The following is an 18,198-nucleotide window of genomic DNA, read 5'->3' as shown; positions in this document are numbered from 1 at the left end:
GGACGGGGCGGGACGGGGCGGAGCGAGCGCGGGGCCCGTGTCCGGTCACGGCGACGGTGGCGGCCGATGGCGGAGCCTCCGCGGGGCGCGGAGCCCCTGTGGCAGACGCCTCCGGGCCGCTTGGCCCCGCCGCACGTCTACCGCATGGCGAGCGCGTTGGGCGCCGAGCTGCGCCGCCTCTCGGGCCGCTTCGGGCCCGACGCCGTGGCCGGGTTGGTGCCGCCAGTTGTGCGGCTGCTGGAGTTGCTGGAGGCGCTGGTGGCCCCGGTGGCACCGGTGACACCGGCGGGGTCCGAGGGTGAGGCGCCGCCGGCCGGGCGGCAGGACGCGGAGGTGAGCGGGGTGCCGATGGGATCCCCGGGGGGAAGCGGTGACCTGTCCCCAGTCCCCTTCCTGGTGGCGCCCGGCCAGGGGCCCTTTGGCGCTCTGGGGAAGTGCTGACCCCTCTGCTATGTCCCCGAGGGCAGGTGGCTGGCCTGGCCCTCCTTCCTTCATGGGTCCCCTCCGTGATGGCGTTTGTCCTTGCGGGATTCCCCTGGGGGACGCTGCTGTCCCCTTGGGGTTGGCTCACACCCGTCTGTGTCCTGTCCCCCAGCCCCTGGGGGTGGCCCTGACCCCGCTGTCCCTGTCCCCCAGGACCTGGAGCAGAGGCTGTGGGAGGCCGAGCGCCGGGAGCGGGCCCTGCGCGGCCGCCTGGCCCACCTGGAGGAGCAGAACCAGCAGCTCCTGGGGCAGCTTGCCGAGAGCCAGTCCCAGGAAGGTGGGTGTCCCGGCAGGCTCGGGGTGCCCTGCCACCACCGGCTGTCCCTGTGGGTGCCCCTGTCCTAACAGAGAGCACCAATGCTGGCTTGTGTGAGCCGCAGGACCCCTCAATCCCCTGATTTTAAGCACGGGTGAAGGGTTTGGGACAAAATATGCCTTGCGTGGGCTGGGAGGAGCTTGTGCCAGGGAGGTGGAGGCGTCCACAGGCTCTGGGATCCAGAGGGTGGTGGGGACGGACGCAGGGTGCCAGCACGAGGGTGTCCCTGGGTCCCGGGAGCTGCTCACGCCCGCTCCCCCACGTCTGGGCGCAGACAGCACGGCGCGGAAGGAGCGAGAGGTGATGCTGCGGCTGAAGGAGGTGGTGGACAAGCAGCGGGACGAGATTCGTGCCCAAGCCCATGAGATCGTCTGCAAGAGCCGAGACACGGAGGCGGTGAGCGCGGGGGAGCTGGAGGGTGTGAAGGGCCTGGGGACCTGCTTCCATGTCCCCTCCCCGGGGCCGGTGTCACGAGCCTGCTGGGGCAGATGCCTTTCCCACGCCGTGCAGGCGCTGGTGGCCTGGGTGGCGGCCGAGCGGTGCCCTTGTGCCTCACTTTGTGGCTGCCGTGGGCTTTCCAGCTGCAGGAGCAACTGCACCGCTTCATGTCCATGAACGAGGACCTGCGTCACAAGGTGGCCGTGGTGCAGGCGCAGCTCAAGAGCGCGCTGGAGAAGAAGTCGGACCTGGAGGCCGTCGTGGTGCAAACCCAGAGGGAGATGAACAGGAGGAGCAGGGCTGCCTCCGAGGCACCGCAGCCAAAGCCCAGCCCGGTGAGCTGCTGCCCACGGGGGGGGGGGGGGACTCCGAGTGGCCGAGGAGAGGTTGTTAACGTGTGGCAGTGGGAGGTGAGAGCAGGGCTTTAGGGTCCGCGTCCCCCTGCTCACCCTCTCTGTCCCCCAGGAAGGAGAGCCGCTGCCTGACGAGGAGCCCCAGCCCCGGGCCGTGGGCAGGAGCCCCGCTCACTGCTGCTTCTCCAAGGAAGAGCTGCAGCAGATCCTGCAGGAGCGGAACGAGCTCAAGACCAACCTGTTCCTGGTGCAGGAGGAGCTGGCCTATTACCAGCGGTGAGCCTGGTGGCACGGGGAATCGAGCCGGGTGCCTCCTGTCCCCGTAGCATCCCTTGGCTGCTCCTGGCACCATCCAGGCAGGATTTCTTCGTGAGGCTCTCAGTTAACCACCACCTTCTCTTCACCAGGGAGCTGCTGAATGAAGACAGAGTTCCCAGCTTCTTCCTGGATGCAATGAAGTCGACAATCAAAAGACAGAAAAGAAAAATCCGAGCCAAAATGCTGGGGACGGCAGAGGAGTCGGCGAGCAGGTGAGTCCGGCTGGTCCGAGGACGGGGAGGTCTCCTGAGCGGGATGAATGCTGGCCGGCTTGGTGCTTCCCTGCGCTGTGACACCTTGCAAGGGAACTCCCCGGGGCTCCCTGCTTCGTCCCTGCCTGCTTCCAGAGATCAAAGGTTTATTGTCTGCGCTTGATGTCTCGCTCTGGCTCAGCCCTGGGAGTGCTGCAGGGGCTGGGCTCTTCTCTGCCGCCGCTCGCATGCCCCTGTCCCCCGTCACACGCCTGCTCCATGGCCGAGTGCCTCTTGTCCCTGCGTGGATGGTGGCGGTGCTGGGACCACCGGGCTGGTCCCTGCGCTGCATGGTTGGAGGCCACCCAGCAGAGAGCCCTTGAAGATGACGGTAGAGGTGTTCCCTGGAGGCTCTGCCAGACGTTTGTGGGCAGTGTTGGCTCCAGCAGACTCCTCGCCACGGGGAAGGACCCTCCTGAGCACCAGCCCTGCTCAAGGCAGGGGGCTAAGCCTGCGCTGAAGCTGCTCTGTGGCATCGGGGGGACGTATGGGGACGTATCTCACTGGCTTTCGGGGCTTCAATAAAGGTCTGAAGGGGGCTGAGCTCTTCTGTGCCATTGAAACCTGCTGCTGCTGCTTGCGTTGGGGGCTCCTGGCAGCGGGGACCCAGGTGTAGAGGGTTTGTGCAACCTGGAGCAGCCTGAGAGTGCTCCCGGGCTGGAGCTGAGGCTCCCAGCGTGGCCACTTCCCAGCTCCGGCAGCCCTTATGGGTCCTGGCTCTGCTGCTCAGACAGGAGGAGGTGGCTGGTGCTGCTCGGAGCTCCGGGGGCTGGGAAGGGCAGGGATGCTCTCGGTGCTCCTGGCTGGGACCTGCCGGGCCAGGCCGGTCAGGGTAGGGATGGGTCCTCCCCACCTATCTGAAACCTTTCTGTGCAACCTGCAGTGCCCTTGGAGAGGCAGAACGGGATTTTCAGGAGCACGGGTGTTCCCCCAGCTCCGCACAGCTTGTTTTTCCTCCTGCTAAAAATGCTGCTCGCTTGTGTGCTCGGGGGAGCTGCCTGCTTTGCTCACACCCTGCCACCGGACAGCTGCCACCATGCACTGCCCTGCAGTCCTCTCCTGGGGGTCACCCCCCTGTCCTGTGGGGCCTGGCTGGTCCCCATCACGTCGCCGAGCTGTAGCTGGTGGCGCCCCTGAGACCGCATTCAGCTGGCACAGACCCTGGGTGGGCTGGGGGCTGTGCAGGGCTGGGGACGTCCCCCCGGCACCCAGCCAAGGCAGCAGCAGTGCCTGCAGGTCCCTTGAGCGGCGTGCCAGGTTTAGCTGCCTACGGACTTCGGCGTGGGCTGCGGCTCTGCTGCCGTGGCAATGTGGGACCAGCGTCTGCTGACCAAGCGCTGGGTGTTTGGAGCTGGTATCTGAGAGCTTTTGGGGCTGAGGTCACGGTGCTGGGGCTGTGCTCGCCGTGAAATGTGGCTGGATGTGGGACGTGAGCATTGCTGTGACTGGGTGCCAAGGGCTTGGAGAGCAAGCATGGGATGGAGCGGGCTGGGAACAAGAGGAAAAGATGGGTGCCTTCCCGCCAGGCAGTGATGGAGACCCAAAATAAGACAGAAAATGCCAGGAGGGCTCTCCCTGAGCTGCTCCTGTGGCACAGCCAGGGCAGAGGAAGCAGTGGCTGCCCGTTACATGTGGTGCTGGGGCATGGTGGGTGCTCGGGGGCTCTGGTGCTCGCCGTGTGTGGCTCAGCTGGGTTTTTGTCCCTTCCTCTGTGCTGCAGCGAGGAAGACGAGGGCTCCTGGCTCCCGGCTCGCAGCGCAGACTGTGTGGATGGTCAGCCTCCCGAATCCAAAATCAGGAGCTTGTAAGTTCACTCCCATGTCAGGTGCTGGTGGGGACAGGTGGCTCCGCCAGCAGGGAGCAGGTTTGGGGCTCAGCTGTGGACCCAACACTGGCTGAGCTTGGTGCCTGCCCTGGCGTGCTGCCACAGAGCAGGACTGCTTGGTTCCTGGGGGATTTGTCTTTCCCTGGGCAGGCAGAGACCCCGCTGCCTCCTCAGGGCTGCCACATGCTCAGGGGGCTCGCAGCCAGGCATGCAGAAGGGTGGCTGGGATCCGGCCACTTCCCTGGGAAGCTCTCCTCCCCCACACCCCTTATCTGCTCTCTCTGCAGCTTCGGGCTGTGGTATCAGGGCAGCAGCAAAGACCCCCCCGCGCCCAGCTGCTCCAGAGCCTGGGAAATCATCAACTCGCCTGACACGCAGCTGGAGATGGTGGGAGAGAGCGAGCGGGCGGCCGGCCCGCACAGAGCATCGCCGCCCCTCTGACCCTACTGGAGCCAGCACCGCCAGGAGCCGCGTGGGCACGGAGCAGTGGGGGCAGTGGGGGGGGCTCAGCCAGCACGGGGCAGCTCAGCACCCATGGGTGCTGCTCCGTGCTTCTCCCTGCTTGTAGCTCGGTGGGTGCCCACTCCCCACTGCACTGCAGCACCCCATGGTGGGCACAGCCCAGGGGCCCGTCGACAGATCCTGCCCTGTGTGGGTGTTTTCCTTCCCCCCTTTCTGACCGTGCCTCCCCTTATCCCTGCAATGTGAAGAAGGAGGAAGAGTGCCCGGGCTGGATGGGCACTGTCCTGTGGGTGCCCGCGCCGGGCTGAGCACGCTGCACTGGTGAGGGCTGGGTGTCCGGGTGCTCTGGCGCTCAGGAGCCGTGGGGCTGCGGCGCAGCGAGTGCCCCTCGTGCACGTTTCCGACGCGGGGTGAATCATTTTTGTACCGGGACTTGTTCCTGCTGCTGGCAACTGGAAGACTTTGGCAATCCCTGTGCTTGTGGGGGCACAGCCTTCCCGTGGGCCAGGTAATTCCTCAAGCTAGAACGGGAGTCAGAAATAAACGGGGCGCTCGTTCCTCCGGCGAGGCACCCGCTGCAACCGTTGCTCTGTCTTTGCTTTGGAAGGAGCCCAGGGAAGGGTTTTGGGAGCCGTTCCCCAGCGAATCTGCGGCTTTTTGTGTGCTGGTGCTAAGGGCTGCAGCCTGCCGCACGGTGCCAGAGCCCCTGTGGGGGGCTGGCTTGCGGACAGTGGCAATGGGTTGTGCTCCAGCCACCCCAAATGGCCAGCGGGTGACCTGCGATGGCAACTGGGGCTGCTCGGGCGCAGCACTGGGCGCGGAGGAGTTAAATCCTGCGTGTTGGGGGGAGCACCACGCTTCCAGCCTGGATTCTACCCCCCTGGCTGGCCAGGCTTGGGTAGGAAAAAGGTGTTTCCTGTGCATCTGCTGACACAAAGCTCCTGGGGAGGCGGGCGGTGGGACGGTGGCCAGTGGTGGCCGCAGGCCCTGGCCCCCAGCTGGTTCAAAGGGCAGCCTGGGGCCCGTCGTGTGCCCAGGGGGACGTGGGGACCCCAGGGGGACAACAGGAAGAGAGGGGGCAGACGGATGCCTCAGGTGGGGTTGGGGACGTTGGCTGAAGCAGCTTTGGGGGGCAATGGAGCAGGTGAAGGGGAGATGCTGGGTGGGTGCCCTTCCCCGCGTGGTGTGCTGAGTCCCAGGCCGCCTGTTTTTTTGGCAGCGAAGGCCAAAAATAGCCCGCCTGGTGGCATTCCCGGCTCCTTCCTTCCCTGCGCACCCCTGACGTGGGATCGGGGCGCCTCCTCCCGCGTTTCCTCAGGAAGAAACCCAAGGCTGGCGGGAGGAAGAGGCCGAGCCGCGGGAGAGGGACGGGACGGGACGGACGGGCAGAAGGACAGACACAGCATCGGCACTCGTGCCCCGGCACGATGGCGAGCGCCCGGCCGCTGCTGTGCCTGCAGCTGTGGCTGTGGGTGCAGGGCTCTGCCCAGGAGCTCGACCCCGACGGCAGGAATGTCTGCAAGGTGGACAGGTGGGTGGCACCGCGTCCCCGGGGCCCTCGGGTGGCGGTGGGGTGGGATCCTCGGTCCGGCCTTCCATGGACAGAGAGCTGCAGCCTGGCACTGCGTGGGCACAGGGAACAGGACGGTGCTGGGGGGCTCCAGGCCCCCAGATCCCTTCTCTGTGGGGTTATTTCTGATGTACCAGGAGAGCATGGGGGCAACGGCGGGGCTTTGGGAGTGTTGGCAACACTTCTAACGCTCACCAGGCCAGAAACGTCATGGAAGCAAATCCTAAATGGCGTTTGGAGGCAATATCCCTGCCCCTTTGCTGCTACGTTGCCTCTCCTGTTGATCTCTCCATCAACGCCATGTCTTGGTGCCTTTTTTTGGGGTCACCAGCACAGCTCTGAGCCTCTCCCAAAGCATCAGGGCCCTGGTTGGGCTCCGTAGCCGTGGTGTCGGCAGCGCCGGGCGCGCCTGTCCCAGCATCAGCCCCGCGGCCTACGCTGGCTGCAGCGTCTTAAATTTCCTTCTATTTTCCCGGCTTCCTTCCGGAGCAAAGCCCCCGGGGCCTCGCGGCTTCCCCGTGTGCAAGGCCGAGCCCTGGGGGGGGAGCACCCCGCTTTAGCTTCGTCTTAGCCAAAGCCCTGAAGCTGAACGCAGACGTACCCAGCCCCGGTCCCCCCCCAGTCCCCAGCTGATGTCCCCTCTCCGTCCCACAGCCCCCCCGCGGGCCTGGCGTGCTGCCCCGGCTGGAAGCAGGAAGGGCGGGAGTGCACGGCCGGTAAGCCATCGATGGATGACACCCAAAATCCTCGTCCCCACGCTGGGCTGGGAGTTTTCTCCATGCCGTTGGCCCTGCAGCGCCTTGGGGAGCCCCTGGCCATCCACCAAGCATGGGGAGCGGGGTGCTGATGGTGGGGAGGGGGATGTCAGCCCCCTGTGTGGGTGGGCTGGGTGTGCGGGAGGTGGTGGGGACCATGCGTGGTGGCACCCTGGTGGGGATGGCACACGCTGATGTGCCCCAACAGCGCTGTGTGAAGGGGAGGACACCTGTGGGCCGGACGAGGTGTGCGTGAAACCCGGGCTTTGCCGCTGCAAACCCGGCTTCTTCGGCGCAGACTGCAGCTCCCGTGAGTGCTCCCCACCTCCTCCAGCCTTCCCCGGGATGCTGGGAGGGCTTCCCTGTGATCCCCCCCCCCACCTCCTCCTCCTGGCTTTGCTGTCTCCTTCCCCCCGCAGGCTGCCCCGCGCAGTACTGGGGCCCCGACTGCAAGCAGCGGTGCCCGTGCCACCCCGGCGGGACGTGCGAGGCGGCGAGCGGGCGCTGCACCTGCGACCCCGATCGCTGGGGCGAGCTGTGCCAATTCCCCTGCCAGTGCGGGCCCCACGGCCGCTGCGAGCCCCTGACCGGCGCCTGCCGCTGCGAGCCGGGCTGGTGGTCCCCCAGCTGCAAGAAGCAGTGCCAGTGCAACGCCGCCAGCTCGCACTGCGACCCCCTCACCGGGCACTGCCGCTGCCTGCCGGGCTGGTGGGGCAGGAGGTGCAGCTTCAAGTGCTCCTGCAACCTCTCGCCCTGCGCCCAGGAGACGGGCAAGTGCGAGTGCAAGGCTGGGTTTTGGGGGCCGGCGTGCCAGCGGCGCTGCGACTGCTTGCACGGCTCCTGCAACCCCCTCACCGGGCACTGCAGCTGCGTCCCCGGGTACCAGGGAAGGAGCTGCCGGGAGCCCTGCCCGGCGGGGAAATACGGGTCTCAGTGTGTGCACAGGTGAGCAGGGGAAAAATCGATGGGGTGTGTCCGTCCCTTTGGCTGGATGGGGAGATATGTTGGGGAGGGGGAGGTTCGAGCAGCCCTGGTTGGATGCAGCATTGGTGTCGCCCCTTAAAAAGTAGAGGAAAGCTCTGGTGTCATCCCCAAATCTGGCCATCCTCAGTACCGTGCCCCAAGGCAGCATTTATCCTGCTCGGCTCCTGCCCTGTGGCGTCTCCCCGTGGCCCAAACCGATGCTGAATGCTGCCGTGGGGCGAACCCCCGTGTTTTGGGGGGGGATGCCGAGGCCTCGCCACCCCTATGCCCGTGCAGCTGCGGAAGCTGCAAGCGCAGCCAGCCCTGCTCGCCCGTGGACGGCTTCTGCCTGGCGTGCCAGCCCGGCTGGAACGGGACCCTGTGCAAGGAGCGTTGCGCCGCTGGCTTCCACGGTGAGGGCTGTCTCCAGCCGTGCCCCCGCTGCCGACACGGGGATGCCTGTGATGCGGAGACCGGATCGTGTCTGCACTGCGAGCCCGGCTGGATGGGACCCAGGTACACCCCGCTGCCCCCTGGGTGCAGGATGCAGCCGTGGGTCCTGGCGGGGGTCCCGGCACCCTGACGCCTCCTTGCTTTGTCTCGGCAGCTGCAACAGCTCCTGCCCCGCGGGCACCTTCGGGGACGGATGCCGGCTCCTCTGCCCCGAGTGCGTTTGGGGGAGCTGCGACCCCGTGTCGGGTGCCTGCCTCTGCCAGGCTGGCTACTGGGGACCCAGGTAATGGGCTGATGCAGGGCAGGGCCGGGACCCCCCGTCTCCGGGGACATTTCCCCTCCTTTCTTCTCTCTTTCAGCTGCAACGACACCTGCCCGGAGGGGTATTTTGGCGCAAACTGTTCCTCCCCGTGCCAGTGCTCCCGAGGGCCCTGCCACCCTGTGCGGGGCGACTGCATGCTGAGTAAGAGCAGCCTCACATTTATTCCTCCATCCAAACGAGGAGGGTCCGCAGCATCCTCGCCAGGGACGGGGATGTCGGGGTGCAGCCATGGACACCCCGATCCCTTTTTTCCCATTTAGGTCTGGACCGCGGGGCCCTGGCCGCTGCCATCCTCGTCCCTCTCCTCCTGCTGCTGCTCTGCGTTGTCTGCTGCTGCTGCAGCGCCGGCCCCGCAGACGCTAGAGACAGGTGGGTGTGCAGGGGCCCCTTGCTGCCAAACCCCGTCCCTTTTGTGCCTTCATGCTCCTGTTCCTGCGCAGGGCGGCCGTGCCGGACGACGATGTGGTGGCCAGGATGAAGCACCACGTGCAGGGGGTGCTGGCGAACCTCAGCGCTATGATGCCCTGCTTTTCCCTGGGTGGCTACAAACTTCCCAAAGTCACAGGTGAGGAAAACGGAGCTGCCAACAGCCCTTTTGTGGTGGGATCCCACAGGGCGTGTGATGTTCTGTGCCCCCAGACCTCAGCCTGTCATCATCTCCCCCACAGTTTCCCACCACGACGCAGAAATCCCCTTCAACCCCAGCTTCATTGAGTCGCCCTCGGCCGCCTGGGTTTCGGACAGCTCCTTCTCCTCCTTCGACACTGACAACGAGGGACCCGAGTACTCTGTCCCTCCCAGAGAAGGTGACCCACGAAGCTGCGCCTCCTCTCCCCGCAGCCTTTCTGCGCTGCCCTGACCCCAATCCACCCTTTTACAGTCCTTGGGCTTCCCAAGGATGCTGGGCGCAGCCTGCCATTATTTTTATTCCCTCACTTCCCTATCCCCAAGGACGAGCCAAGGCCGTCCTTGGACTCATGCGCTGGGACGTGCCCGACATCGGCACACCCCTATTGCAGCAGCATCCCGAGCCCTGAAGCTCTCCCCCTTCTCCCGCAGGTGTCCCGCTGCTGGAGGGCACCGAACTGCAGGATGGGGCCTCCTCCCCAGGCGAGGTGCTCCCAGACCCGGCCGCCTTCAGCTCCGAGGACGTCTCACAGCCCTTCGCCATCCCCCGCACCTCCAGCATCGCCAAGGCCAAGCGGCCTTCCGTCTCCTTTGCCGAGGGGACGAAATTCGGTGCGGCGGAGACCCCCAGCCCCGGGCGGAAGCCTAAGACCCCGTGGGGGATGGCCAAGCTGTCTCCCACATCAGGGGACACAGGGGACGAGCCCCCTACTGAGCAGCCGGCCAGCGATGGCTATGAGAGCCCCGATCCCCTCGCCAAGGGGGACGAAAGCCACCGGCCATCACCCCGGGCCACCCCGGGGGGCCGCCGGCGGGTGGTCTCCGGCACCAGGCATGTGGCCCAGAGGGTGGAAGCCCTGGAAGCAGCCGCCAAAAGCAGCAGCTGGGACGCGAAGGGGAAGGAGCCCAACGTCACCACCATCTATATGATGGTGGGAACGGCCGGGCAGGACCCCAAAGCCGAGGGTGGTGGCGAGGGACCGGTCCAGGCCGTGCTGAAGCGGCTGGGGAGCCTGCAGAAAGGCAAGTGGGCCGCCAAGGAGGATCCCAAGGTGCGGAGGAGCGTTGAGGCCATCCAAAAACCACCCCGCCGGGCCCTGGCGCAGCGCAGGGACTCGGCGAACAGCTGCAAGCAGAGGGAGAGCGTCCCGGGGGCTACAGGTGAGCAGCGCCCCGGCAAACAGCAGCACCTCCCCGGGAAGAGACAGTCCTTCCCGCTGGCATCGGCCCTGCTGAAAGGCACCGGGGCTCAGGATGGGGCTGGCGACGCCATGGAGAAGGGCAAAAGCCTGGAGGTGGCCCTGAGCCTGGAAACGAAGGGCCAGGCTGCCCCTGAGGAAGAGCCCAAATACGAGACCGTGAGCGGCAGTGAGGATGTGCCGGCCGCCCCTGCGGCCACCTGAGCCCCTGGCTCCGTCCTGCCCTGTGGCTGGGGGCAGCGGGGACCTGCGGGACCCCGCTAGGTCGGTCCCAGCCTGTGGGAGCCAAGGTCCCCCCCCAAGTGGGGGGCTGGACACGTGGAGCCTTCCCGTTATCCCCCTTCCCTTCCCACCACCCAGGACCCCGACTGTGAGATGGGTGATACTGAGAGCCGCAGCCCCAGCGGCTCACGGTGCTTCGGGGCTGTTTTCCGCCCCCTGCATCCCACGGGCCCCATTTTGTGGTTGCTGGGGGGAGCGGGATGCAGTGGTGGCACCTTCTGGCTCTCCCTTCAGAGACCTCAGGTGCTGCCACTCGGTGTCTCTCGCTGTAAAGGTGCTTCTCACTGGAGGGGATTATTTTACAGAGCTCTGCTGGGCGAGACGATGGGCTGCCACGAGCGGCTTCTGCAAAAATTAATTTCAGCTGCTTATCTTGAAGGATATCTGGGTCTGCGGGGGGTTATCTGTGCAGCTCTGGCTTTCACGGCTCTGGCTGCGTGGGTTTCCGTGTTAGAGGCACAGCACGTGAAACAGGATAGGGCACGGCACCGGCTTGGTGCGCGGCCCTGAAGCACCATAAGACGCCACACTGCGCTCATCCACAAGCAAAGCAGGGCCATGAGCATCACCTTGTGCACCAGTAGCTGCGCTGGCCCCAATAAGGACAGAAACCCAGTGGAAAATGGCATTTCTGAGGGAGCCCTGTGTCTGTCAGTGGGCACAACGGCTGCTCAAGGAGCCGGAGGATTCGCAGCATGAGCTGGATTTAGATGCATCTAGGTGGTAGCACTTCTGTGTGTATTTCTCTTATTTTGAGGGGCATGAAAGCCTCTGACTGGAAATTAAATGTTACCAAAGGAACGTGGTTGCCCAGCTGCTCTCCAGATTGAAGATCTGGCCAGAAATGTTCTCTGAAGTACGGGAATGCCTCTACCTTCAGGCTTTTATTTTATATTTTAATTTTCTAAGTGATGGAGAGAGCAGGGCTGAGGGGGTGTGGGGTGGGCTGGGAGCACACACGTCTCAGGTTGAGTTTCCGCATGCGGACCCTGCTCTAGCACTGCCCATTTTGGGTTCGGGGCGTTTTGCTTTTTCTCCTTTTGCTTTTCACGGGAGCATCTCCTCAGTGTGAGCCACCCGCTCCCCACGATCACACACGGAGGTTTCCAGCTTGCAGCCCTCCTCCGCTGCAGGGTCTCTGGTCTGTACCACCACAAGTTGTGGAAGGCGAACATGTCCATCCTGGCGGCCAAGGGAGGAGCAGACACCTCGCCGGGCTGTGTCCTGCTTTTCCAACCTGTCCCCAGATGGGGACCACCGATGGAGCCCACCGCAGACCCCCGGTGAGGCCAGGTGGAAGCTGTCGCCTCCCTTCCAGCCTCCCCTGTCCTTGGCTGGTTTGTGTAAACGCCTCTCTGTGCCAGTGCTGTGCTTCGCTGTCAATTTAGCTTCTATTTTTTTCTCTCCACGATGTTTACTCATTCCTCGGGTGTCTTTACAGAGGGCAGCAGATCTCCTGAGAGCTTCTTTTTGCCTCCTAGCATAGACAAGCAGAGCCCCGCGGCGCTCTCAGCTTCCCCTAGGCTCTCGAGGCCTCCGCAGGCCTCGTGCCCTCACGGCCTTCCCTTACGGCCACCACAGGCACCGCACCGGCCCCGGCTGTTTTGTTTTCCTTGGGATTTTTTCTCTCTGTTTGCTTTGGCCAAACCCCCTGCCCTGCTGCTGCAATGTTCCACCCGAGGCCGAAGGCTTTCTTCTCCCACCCATCGCAGCGGTGTGTGTCCGTCTCTCCGGACCCTCCATGTCTCCACCCTCAGCCTCCATCTGTTGGGACCCGCAGCCTCTACAAGTCCCCCAGAGCCCTCTCCCTGCCCCAAGCGCTGCTGTGGGCTCGCTCGGCCACCAAAATGGCCCCACGGTGGCCAAACCCCTGGGTGGCTGTGGTGCAGGAGCGAGCTGACGGGTGATGGCTTGGCGTTGGGACCTGGCCCAGCACGGCTCTGAAAATTCATCGAACGGGGCACGAGGCAGGGCCGGGCCCGACCGGGACTCGACGCCGTGCTCCTCATCCTCGTGCCACTTCTATCACCGCCACCCGGCTCCACGGCCCCGTGGGCACCTGGGGCTGCAGGGCTCCGAGCCCCCCGGTGCTCAGGAGGGGAGCGTGCGGCAGGGCCGCATCCTGCACCTGTCACCCATCTCAGTTCTTTACTGTTAATATTCTTGTTAATATTGACTTTGATGTTTTTTTAATGTGTAATTTTAATGTTAATATTGCGATATTAATGTTAATATTGATTTTAATGTTTTTAATGTTTAATATTAATGTTAATATTACGACATTAATGTTAAAGTTGGTTTTAATGTTAATCTGAATGCTAATTTTCATGCTAACGTCAATTTTAGGGTTAATAATAATTACAACTTAATTTTTAATGTTAGCGTCATTTTTTAATTTCTAACATTAATTTTTTAATTTTAACGTTATTTTTTAATTTTAACCTTAAGTTTTAATTTTAACCTTATTTTAATTTTTAATTCTAACCTTATTTTAATTTTATTTTTAAATTGTAATTTCATTTATTAATTTTATTTTAATTTTAATTTTATGTATTAATTTTATTTCTTAACTTTAATTTTATTTTACTGTTTATTTTTTAACATTTAATTTTCACTTTAATTTTTGATTTGATTATTTTTTAATTTAAAATTTTCATTGTTATTTTTTTATTTAATTTTATTTTTCCCCCTTCCCTTTCCCGGAAAGCTTCGCGGGTGCCTTCGCTCTGCCCCCCCCCCCCGCCCCGTGCATGACCCCGGGGCGCTCCGTTCGTGTCGCGCTCCCCGCGCTGCGTTCACCGGGACCGGGACCGGACCGGGGGGGGGGACCGGGGACACCGTGGGGGGGGACACCGGGCCCGGCACGTGCCCCGGCGGCTCGGCCATTGGTCGTGGCGGCGGCCAATGGGTGGCGGCGGCTGTTTGCTGCGGAGGGCGGATAAAAACACCGGGGGGAGCGCGGCGGCGCCGAGCGGCGGAGCGGGGCTGGGGTGAGCGGCAGCGGGCCGGGAAGGGGGGGGGGGGGGTATGCTCGGGGTGGTGGCGGCGGCGGCGATTTTAATTTTTAAAATTTCATTTTTTATTTTTTTTTAAATTGTATATTTAATTTTTTAATTTTTTATTTTTTTTTAATTTTCATTTTCATTTTTCTATATTTTTACGCCTTCATATTTTTCTGCTTTCACGTTTCCCCGTTTCCCCATTTTTCTGCTTTCGCATTTTTGCATTTTTCCCCTTCGTTTTCGGCCGGATGCAGAATGGGTTGCGTTAAGGGATTTGGGGAGAGCGGGCGTACCAAGGGGCGGGGGGGGGGTTGCACTGGGGGTGCTGGCTTGCATGGGGAGCAGTGAGTCGGGGGGGCGCCCAGTGGGGTGCCCCCCTCGGGGTGGTGCTGGGGGCACAGAGAGGTGCAGCCGGGGGGGGGGGGGGGGGGGCAGTGTGGGGAGAGTGGGGTGGGGTTAGCATCAGTTTGGGGGTAGCGGGGTGAGAAGGGTTTTTTTGGGGAGGTTGGGAAAAGGGGTGTATGGGGAGATTTATGCTGGGAGGGGTGCTGGAGGGAGAGGGGGCTCCTCGCTGGGGGGGAGCAGGGGGTGTGGGAGCGATCCATGGGCAGGGAGTGGGGTGAGCAGGGCACAGGGATTTTTTTGGGGGAGTGGGATGCATGGGGGGCTTTGTAGGGGCTGAGCAGGGTGAGCGGGGGGCTTGGTGGGGGCAGAGCGGGGTTCCCCAGGGGCGTTGGGGAAGGGGGGGCTGCAGCACGGAGAGGAGCGGGGCTGGGGGCGGTGGGCGCGCGGGTGCACGGGATGAGGAAGAGGAGGCGTGGAGGAAGCACGTCCGGGCTGCGCTGGGGGCAGCGGGCCTGCGCGCTGCCTGGGTGGGTGGGGGGCTGTGGGGGGGCTGCAGGCTGGCTCCAGGGGCAGGGGGCTCTCTGTCTGTGGCAGCCTGGGTGGCTGCAGGGTGGCCCTGTCCTCCTGGCACCCTTGTAGGGGGCTGGAAAGCAAGGGGGTGGTGTCACCTTGGCCCCGTGGAAAGCCCCCGAAGACCATCTCGGGCAGCCCGCTCATTTCCATATAGTGCTTGATCATGTCATGGTTTGGGGTGGGGGGGAAAAACCCAGCTCGTCTAAAATGGCCACTTGCCGTATGACCCAGGGGCATCCCCGCACCTCGGGGCTCCCCCTGCCAAACCAGGTTTGCTCCTATATTTGCTGCCGCTAGCTCTCGTTGGCCGCAGGGACCGGGACAGGTGGAGCTGGAGATGTTAATCCGGCCGCAGCATCTGCGGGGCGGCACATGCACAGCATGGGCTGTCCCCGGCCAGCCATCTGCAGGGCTAGCATGGGGCAGGATGCGTCCCGCCTTGCTCCCGGTTGGGTGTTTGGCAAAAAGGGGCTCCTTGCTGAGCTGCCTGCGGTATGAACATGTATAGGGGCATCACTCATGGCCGCATCCCAGCGCAGATCCGTGCTTCCTGTGGGGCAGAGCAGAGCTGGTGGGTCCCTACAGCTGCTATAGGGCTGTCTCCCCGCTCCCAGCCTCTGCCCCAGCAGCAGGAGGTCAGGATGCTGGGGCAGCTCCCGGCTCTGCACGTGCTTCCCTGCTGCCCTGCAAACGGGCTGCGATGGGGGAGCAGGCTCTGGGCAGGGGATATTTGCTGTGTTTTCATACCTGTTGCTCGGGAGGTGGAACGGAGCCCTTGAACGCTCCTCTGGCGCACGGTGCTGGCGCTGGAGGGGCTGCACCAAGGGCACCCGTGCTCCCCCTTCCCTCTGGGGAATCTGGCAAGCCACTGCCTGCATAAATGAGCTTTACACCCGAGTGCCTTTCATTCATCGGGCAGGCTTTATTGCCTTCCTGCGGAACGCCCTCTTTTTAAACTTTTTTTTTTTTTCACTCTCCTTGAGCAGCCTGTGCCACATCCGTGACCTCTCCTGTCATTGTTCAGATCCCTGCAGGCTGAGACTCTGGACGAGGGCACCCTTCCCACGTAGCAATGGCACCCACGCTCGCCACCGCCCACCGCCGGCGCTGGTGGATGGCGTTCACGGCCATCATCGAGAACCTGTTCTTCTCCGCCGTCCTGCTGGGCTGGGGGTCCCTGCTCATCATGCTGAAAGCAGAAGGGTTTTACTCCTACCTCTGCCAAGAGTCAGGTAAGGATGCTCTGAGGAACTGGTGGCTCCCAAGATGGGTGAAAAGGTGGCTGCTGGGGTTTGGTGGCGTGGTTCCCTGCCTCGGGGTGGTGTGGGCTGGGGTAGAGGGCTGGGATGTGCGTCCCTTTCCTAAAATGAAGGCATCCTTGTGATGGTGCAATGTGCCTGTGGTTGCTGCTGCTTTGCAGGGTGAACGGAAAAGGAGCCTCAAAGATTAGGTCCAGTTTTCCTGGACAGCCTCTTCCTCTTGGCCTTGAGTCCTGCCTCTGCTCAGAGGCCTGGCTGAGCGCTGCAAGGGAAGGCTGGTGCGGCCCCGTGGGTGCTGGGGGACCGTGAATGGCTCGTGGGGAGGGCTCGTGCGTGCTGCTGGGTGGGAAGGCTGGGATGAGACCGAGAGGGGACCGGCAGAGCAAAGGGAGGCAGGAGCTGGGTGTCTGGGCTCTGGACAGAGGTGTGAGATAGCAGATGAGATGGGAAGGTTGCACCGAGGGCTGGTGGGCGTGGATTGGAGGAAGAAGCAGTGAAGGGAAGGAGGTGGAAACAAGTGCATGGACCCAGGGCCATGCACCAGAGCCATACCTCAGTAGGTAATGGCTGAGAATAGTGGGGGAAATCTGCGATGTGGGCAAACGACCTCCAAGCACTGAATAGTTGTGATGATACTTTGGTTTTCCCCTCGCTTGTTGCGCTTCTGTTTCATCAGCCCCTCTTTGTGTGCCTGTGGGTGGCTGCCTCAGTCTCGTAGCTGCACCTGGCAGGTTTTGGTTCTTGTCAGCTGTAGCGTGGCTGCTGCTTCTCCTTCCTGCCCTCTGCTCACAGCATGTTCTTCCAAGCGTGTCCGATGTTGCTTACATCTCCAGTGGCCCTCCGGGTGATGCGAGGGAGCGTCCCCAGCAGCCAGGACACTGTTTAGGAGACTTCAGGCCTAAAGAGGCTGTTGTGTTGTCACCAAGCCATGGCGACTTTGCCTCAGGCCAGTGTGAGAGGTCTCCTTAAACCCAGGTGGAGCTTTCTGCCACGGAGATAAAACACAAACACGCCAGAGTTGATAAGCAAACGCTGAGTGCGGCTGAGAGCAGCCACTTTGCTATCGGTGCCCTGAGCTGTGCCCTGCTGACAGGAGCTGCACTTCACTTCAGGCCCATCCTCCTGCTTTTTGCTTTGATTGCATTCGATTCGTCTGCCTTTGCCCCAAATCGGCGAGATTTGCTGTGGCTTCTCACCCTGGTTTGCCGTGCTGTGGTCTGGCTGCATCTGGGAGTGCCGGAGCCGCAGACCGCGGGGAGGAGGCGATGGAATCGCAGCCCCGGGGGCGATGCCTTTGTCCCAGCCTGTGCCCCCAGGCAGAGCTGATTTAAACCCTGAAAAGACGCTTAAGGAGTCAAACGTTCTCATTGTCCTCAAATACTGGCTCAAAAAATGGCTTGCGATGAGCCTTGAGGAGCAGTTCTGCCAGTTTCCATCTTTGCTTACTCATTTTCCTTTCTCTGTTGTTGTCCTCACTGTAATAACCTCGGGGACGAGGTAGGGAAGAGCCATAGCTCCAGGCCTGGGGACAGCAGATGCCCTTGTTGCGGCAGGAGCCCTGACCGACCCCATAGGGCTTGGCACCGAGCTGCCTTTGACCCTTGCTGGGGTTAGGGTGGCCCAGCGGTTGCCTTTCTCAGCACAACCCATTGAATCATGCGGCTCTTGGCTGGAAGATGGGTGGAAACAAAGAAATTGTAACTAGTAGCCTTTGGGCACTTGTTGTTCCTAATGCCGCTGTGTGCATGTAAGTATTGCAAAAAAAAAAAAAAAAAAAAAGGACTTTTCCTAATGAGCCAAAGGTTCTTGGCAGGGCTTTTCATTTGTCAGCAAAAGATCTGCACTTCGTGATGCCTTCCAACAAAAGAGAAAACTAGACCTTGTCCCTTCCACAGGCTCTTCTCTGAAGGTAGCAGCAGCTGCCCAGAAAGCGGCTGCAATTCACGACGGGCTCGTGGTCTTCCTCGAGTCCCCCCCCTTTTTTCTCCTTCTGCCCTTGGCTTCTGGCGCTGGGTTTTGCCCGTCTGCCCTACAACCATGTAGGGTCCTCTTGGTTGCACAAGAGCGGAGGTGGACACCTGGAAAAATCCCCATCAAAGCAGCAAATATTTTTAAAGCAGTTGTGCAAGAGGGTTTGAGTGGAGGGCTATGCTTGTTCCGGGTGGCAGACTTGACCACAGCGAGAGGTATGCTTGAAATTTGCTGACAAGGAATCTGGTGGTGGCACTTTGTTCCCATTTGAATTTTACTACACTACCACTTGGCCTTTAACCAACTGAAGCAGCATCTTTCATTTGGCTCGAATGCTGATTCTGCGGTCTTTATCAGGATTCAGGCCTTATCAGCTGCTGGGGAACTTGATCTGGTCAGGGTCTTGTGCTGCTGCGATGATACTTGGATTG

The 18,198-nt window shown here is 62.0% G+C and overlaps 3 protein-coding genes across 4 annotated transcripts in view; all 3 read left to right on the top strand.

The window, feature by feature from the left end:
- Positions 1-29: 29 nt before the first annotated feature.
- Positions 30-5,032, top strand: RILP (Rab interacting lysosomal protein). 2 transcript variants are annotated; one of them, XM_035559112.2, is made up of 8 exons: positions 30-333; positions 637-760; positions 1,074-1,195; positions 1,381-1,572; positions 1,703-1,866; positions 1,998-2,120; positions 3,880-3,963; positions 4,272-5,032. In XM_035559112.2, exons 1-8 carry the CDS (start codon positions 67-69, stop codon positions 4,423-4,425), a joined length of 1,230 nt encoding a protein of 409 aa, XP_035415005.1. In that variant the 5' UTR covers positions 30-66; the 3' UTR covers positions 4,426-5,032. The 2 variants fall into 2 exon arrangements, with proteins under 2 accessions (XP_035415005.1, XP_035415006.1); XM_035559113.2 differs by lacking the exons at positions 3,880-3,963; positions 4,272-5,032 and adding an exon at positions 2,302-2,527 and having other exon boundaries at positions 31-333.
- Positions 5,033-5,873: 841 nt separating this feature from the next.
- On the top strand, positions 5,874-10,539 carry SCARF1 (scavenger receptor class F member 1). Its single transcript, XM_035559186.1, has 11 exons — positions 5,874-5,977; positions 6,671-6,732; positions 6,980-7,081; positions 7,191-7,716; positions 8,032-8,250; positions 8,342-8,470; positions 8,547-8,650; positions 8,770-8,878; positions 8,950-9,074; positions 9,178-9,315; positions 9,569-10,539. The coding sequence occupies exons 1-11, from the start codon at positions 5,874-5,876 to the stop codon at positions 10,537-10,539; spliced, it is 2,589 nt and encodes an 862-aa protein (XP_035415079.1).
- Positions 10,540-13,544: 3,005 nt separating this feature from the next.
- Positions 13,545-18,198, top strand: part of SLC43A2 (solute carrier family 43 member 2) — a 32,385-nt gene continuing 27,731 nt past the window's right edge. Inside the window, exons 1-2 of the mRNA XM_035559282.2 lie at positions 13,545-13,607; positions 15,562-15,769. Coding sequence (XP_035415175.1) covers positions 15,610-15,769 — 160 coding nt within the window. The 5' untranslated portion in view covers positions 13,545-13,607; positions 15,562-15,609. The remainder of the gene's footprint in view (positions 13,608-15,561; positions 15,770-18,198) is intronic.

Source organism: Cygnus atratus, chromosome 20, assembly GCF_013377495.2.
Source record: "Cygnus atratus isolate AKBS03 ecotype Queensland, Australia chromosome 20, CAtr_DNAZoo_HiC_assembly, whole genome shotgun sequence".
Classification (NCBI taxonomy): Eukaryota; Metazoa; Chordata; class Aves; order Anseriformes; family Anatidae; genus Cygnus; species Cygnus atratus.
The sequence above is the reverse complement of the archived record's forward strand: the minus strand, read 5'-3'. Positions and strand labels throughout refer to the sequence as shown.

What these genes read in the sequence shown, in the direction of transcription:
- RILP (XM_035559112.2), top strand. Translation starts at nt 67, where the DNA reads ATGGCGGAGCCTCCGCGGGGCGCGGAGCCCCTGTGGCAGACGCCTCCG. An exon ending in CGAGAGCCAGTCCCAGGAAG is followed by an intron (nt 761 to 1,073) that starts GTGGGTGTCCCG and finishes GTCTGGGCGCAG; the next exon opens with ACAGCACGGCGCGGAAGGAG. An exon ending in GCAGAGGAGTCGGCGAGCAG is followed by an intron (nt 2,121 to 3,879) that starts GTGAGTCCGGCT and finishes TCTGTGCTGCAG; the next exon opens with CGAGGAAGACGAGGGCTCCT.
- SCARF1 (XM_035559186.1), top strand. Translation starts at nt 5,874, where the DNA reads ATGGCGAGCGCCCGGCCGCTGCTGTGCCTGCAGCTGTGGCTGTGGGTG. An exon ending in GGGTCTCAGTGTGTGCACAG is followed by an intron (nt 7,717 to 8,031) that starts GTGAGCAGGGGA and finishes ATGCCCGTGCAG; the next exon opens with CTGCGGAAGCTGCAAGCGCA. An exon ending in GCGGGGCGACTGCATGCTGA is followed by an intron (nt 8,651 to 8,769) that starts GTAAGAGCAGCC and finishes TTTCCCATTTAG; the next exon opens with GTCTGGACCGCGGGGCCCTG.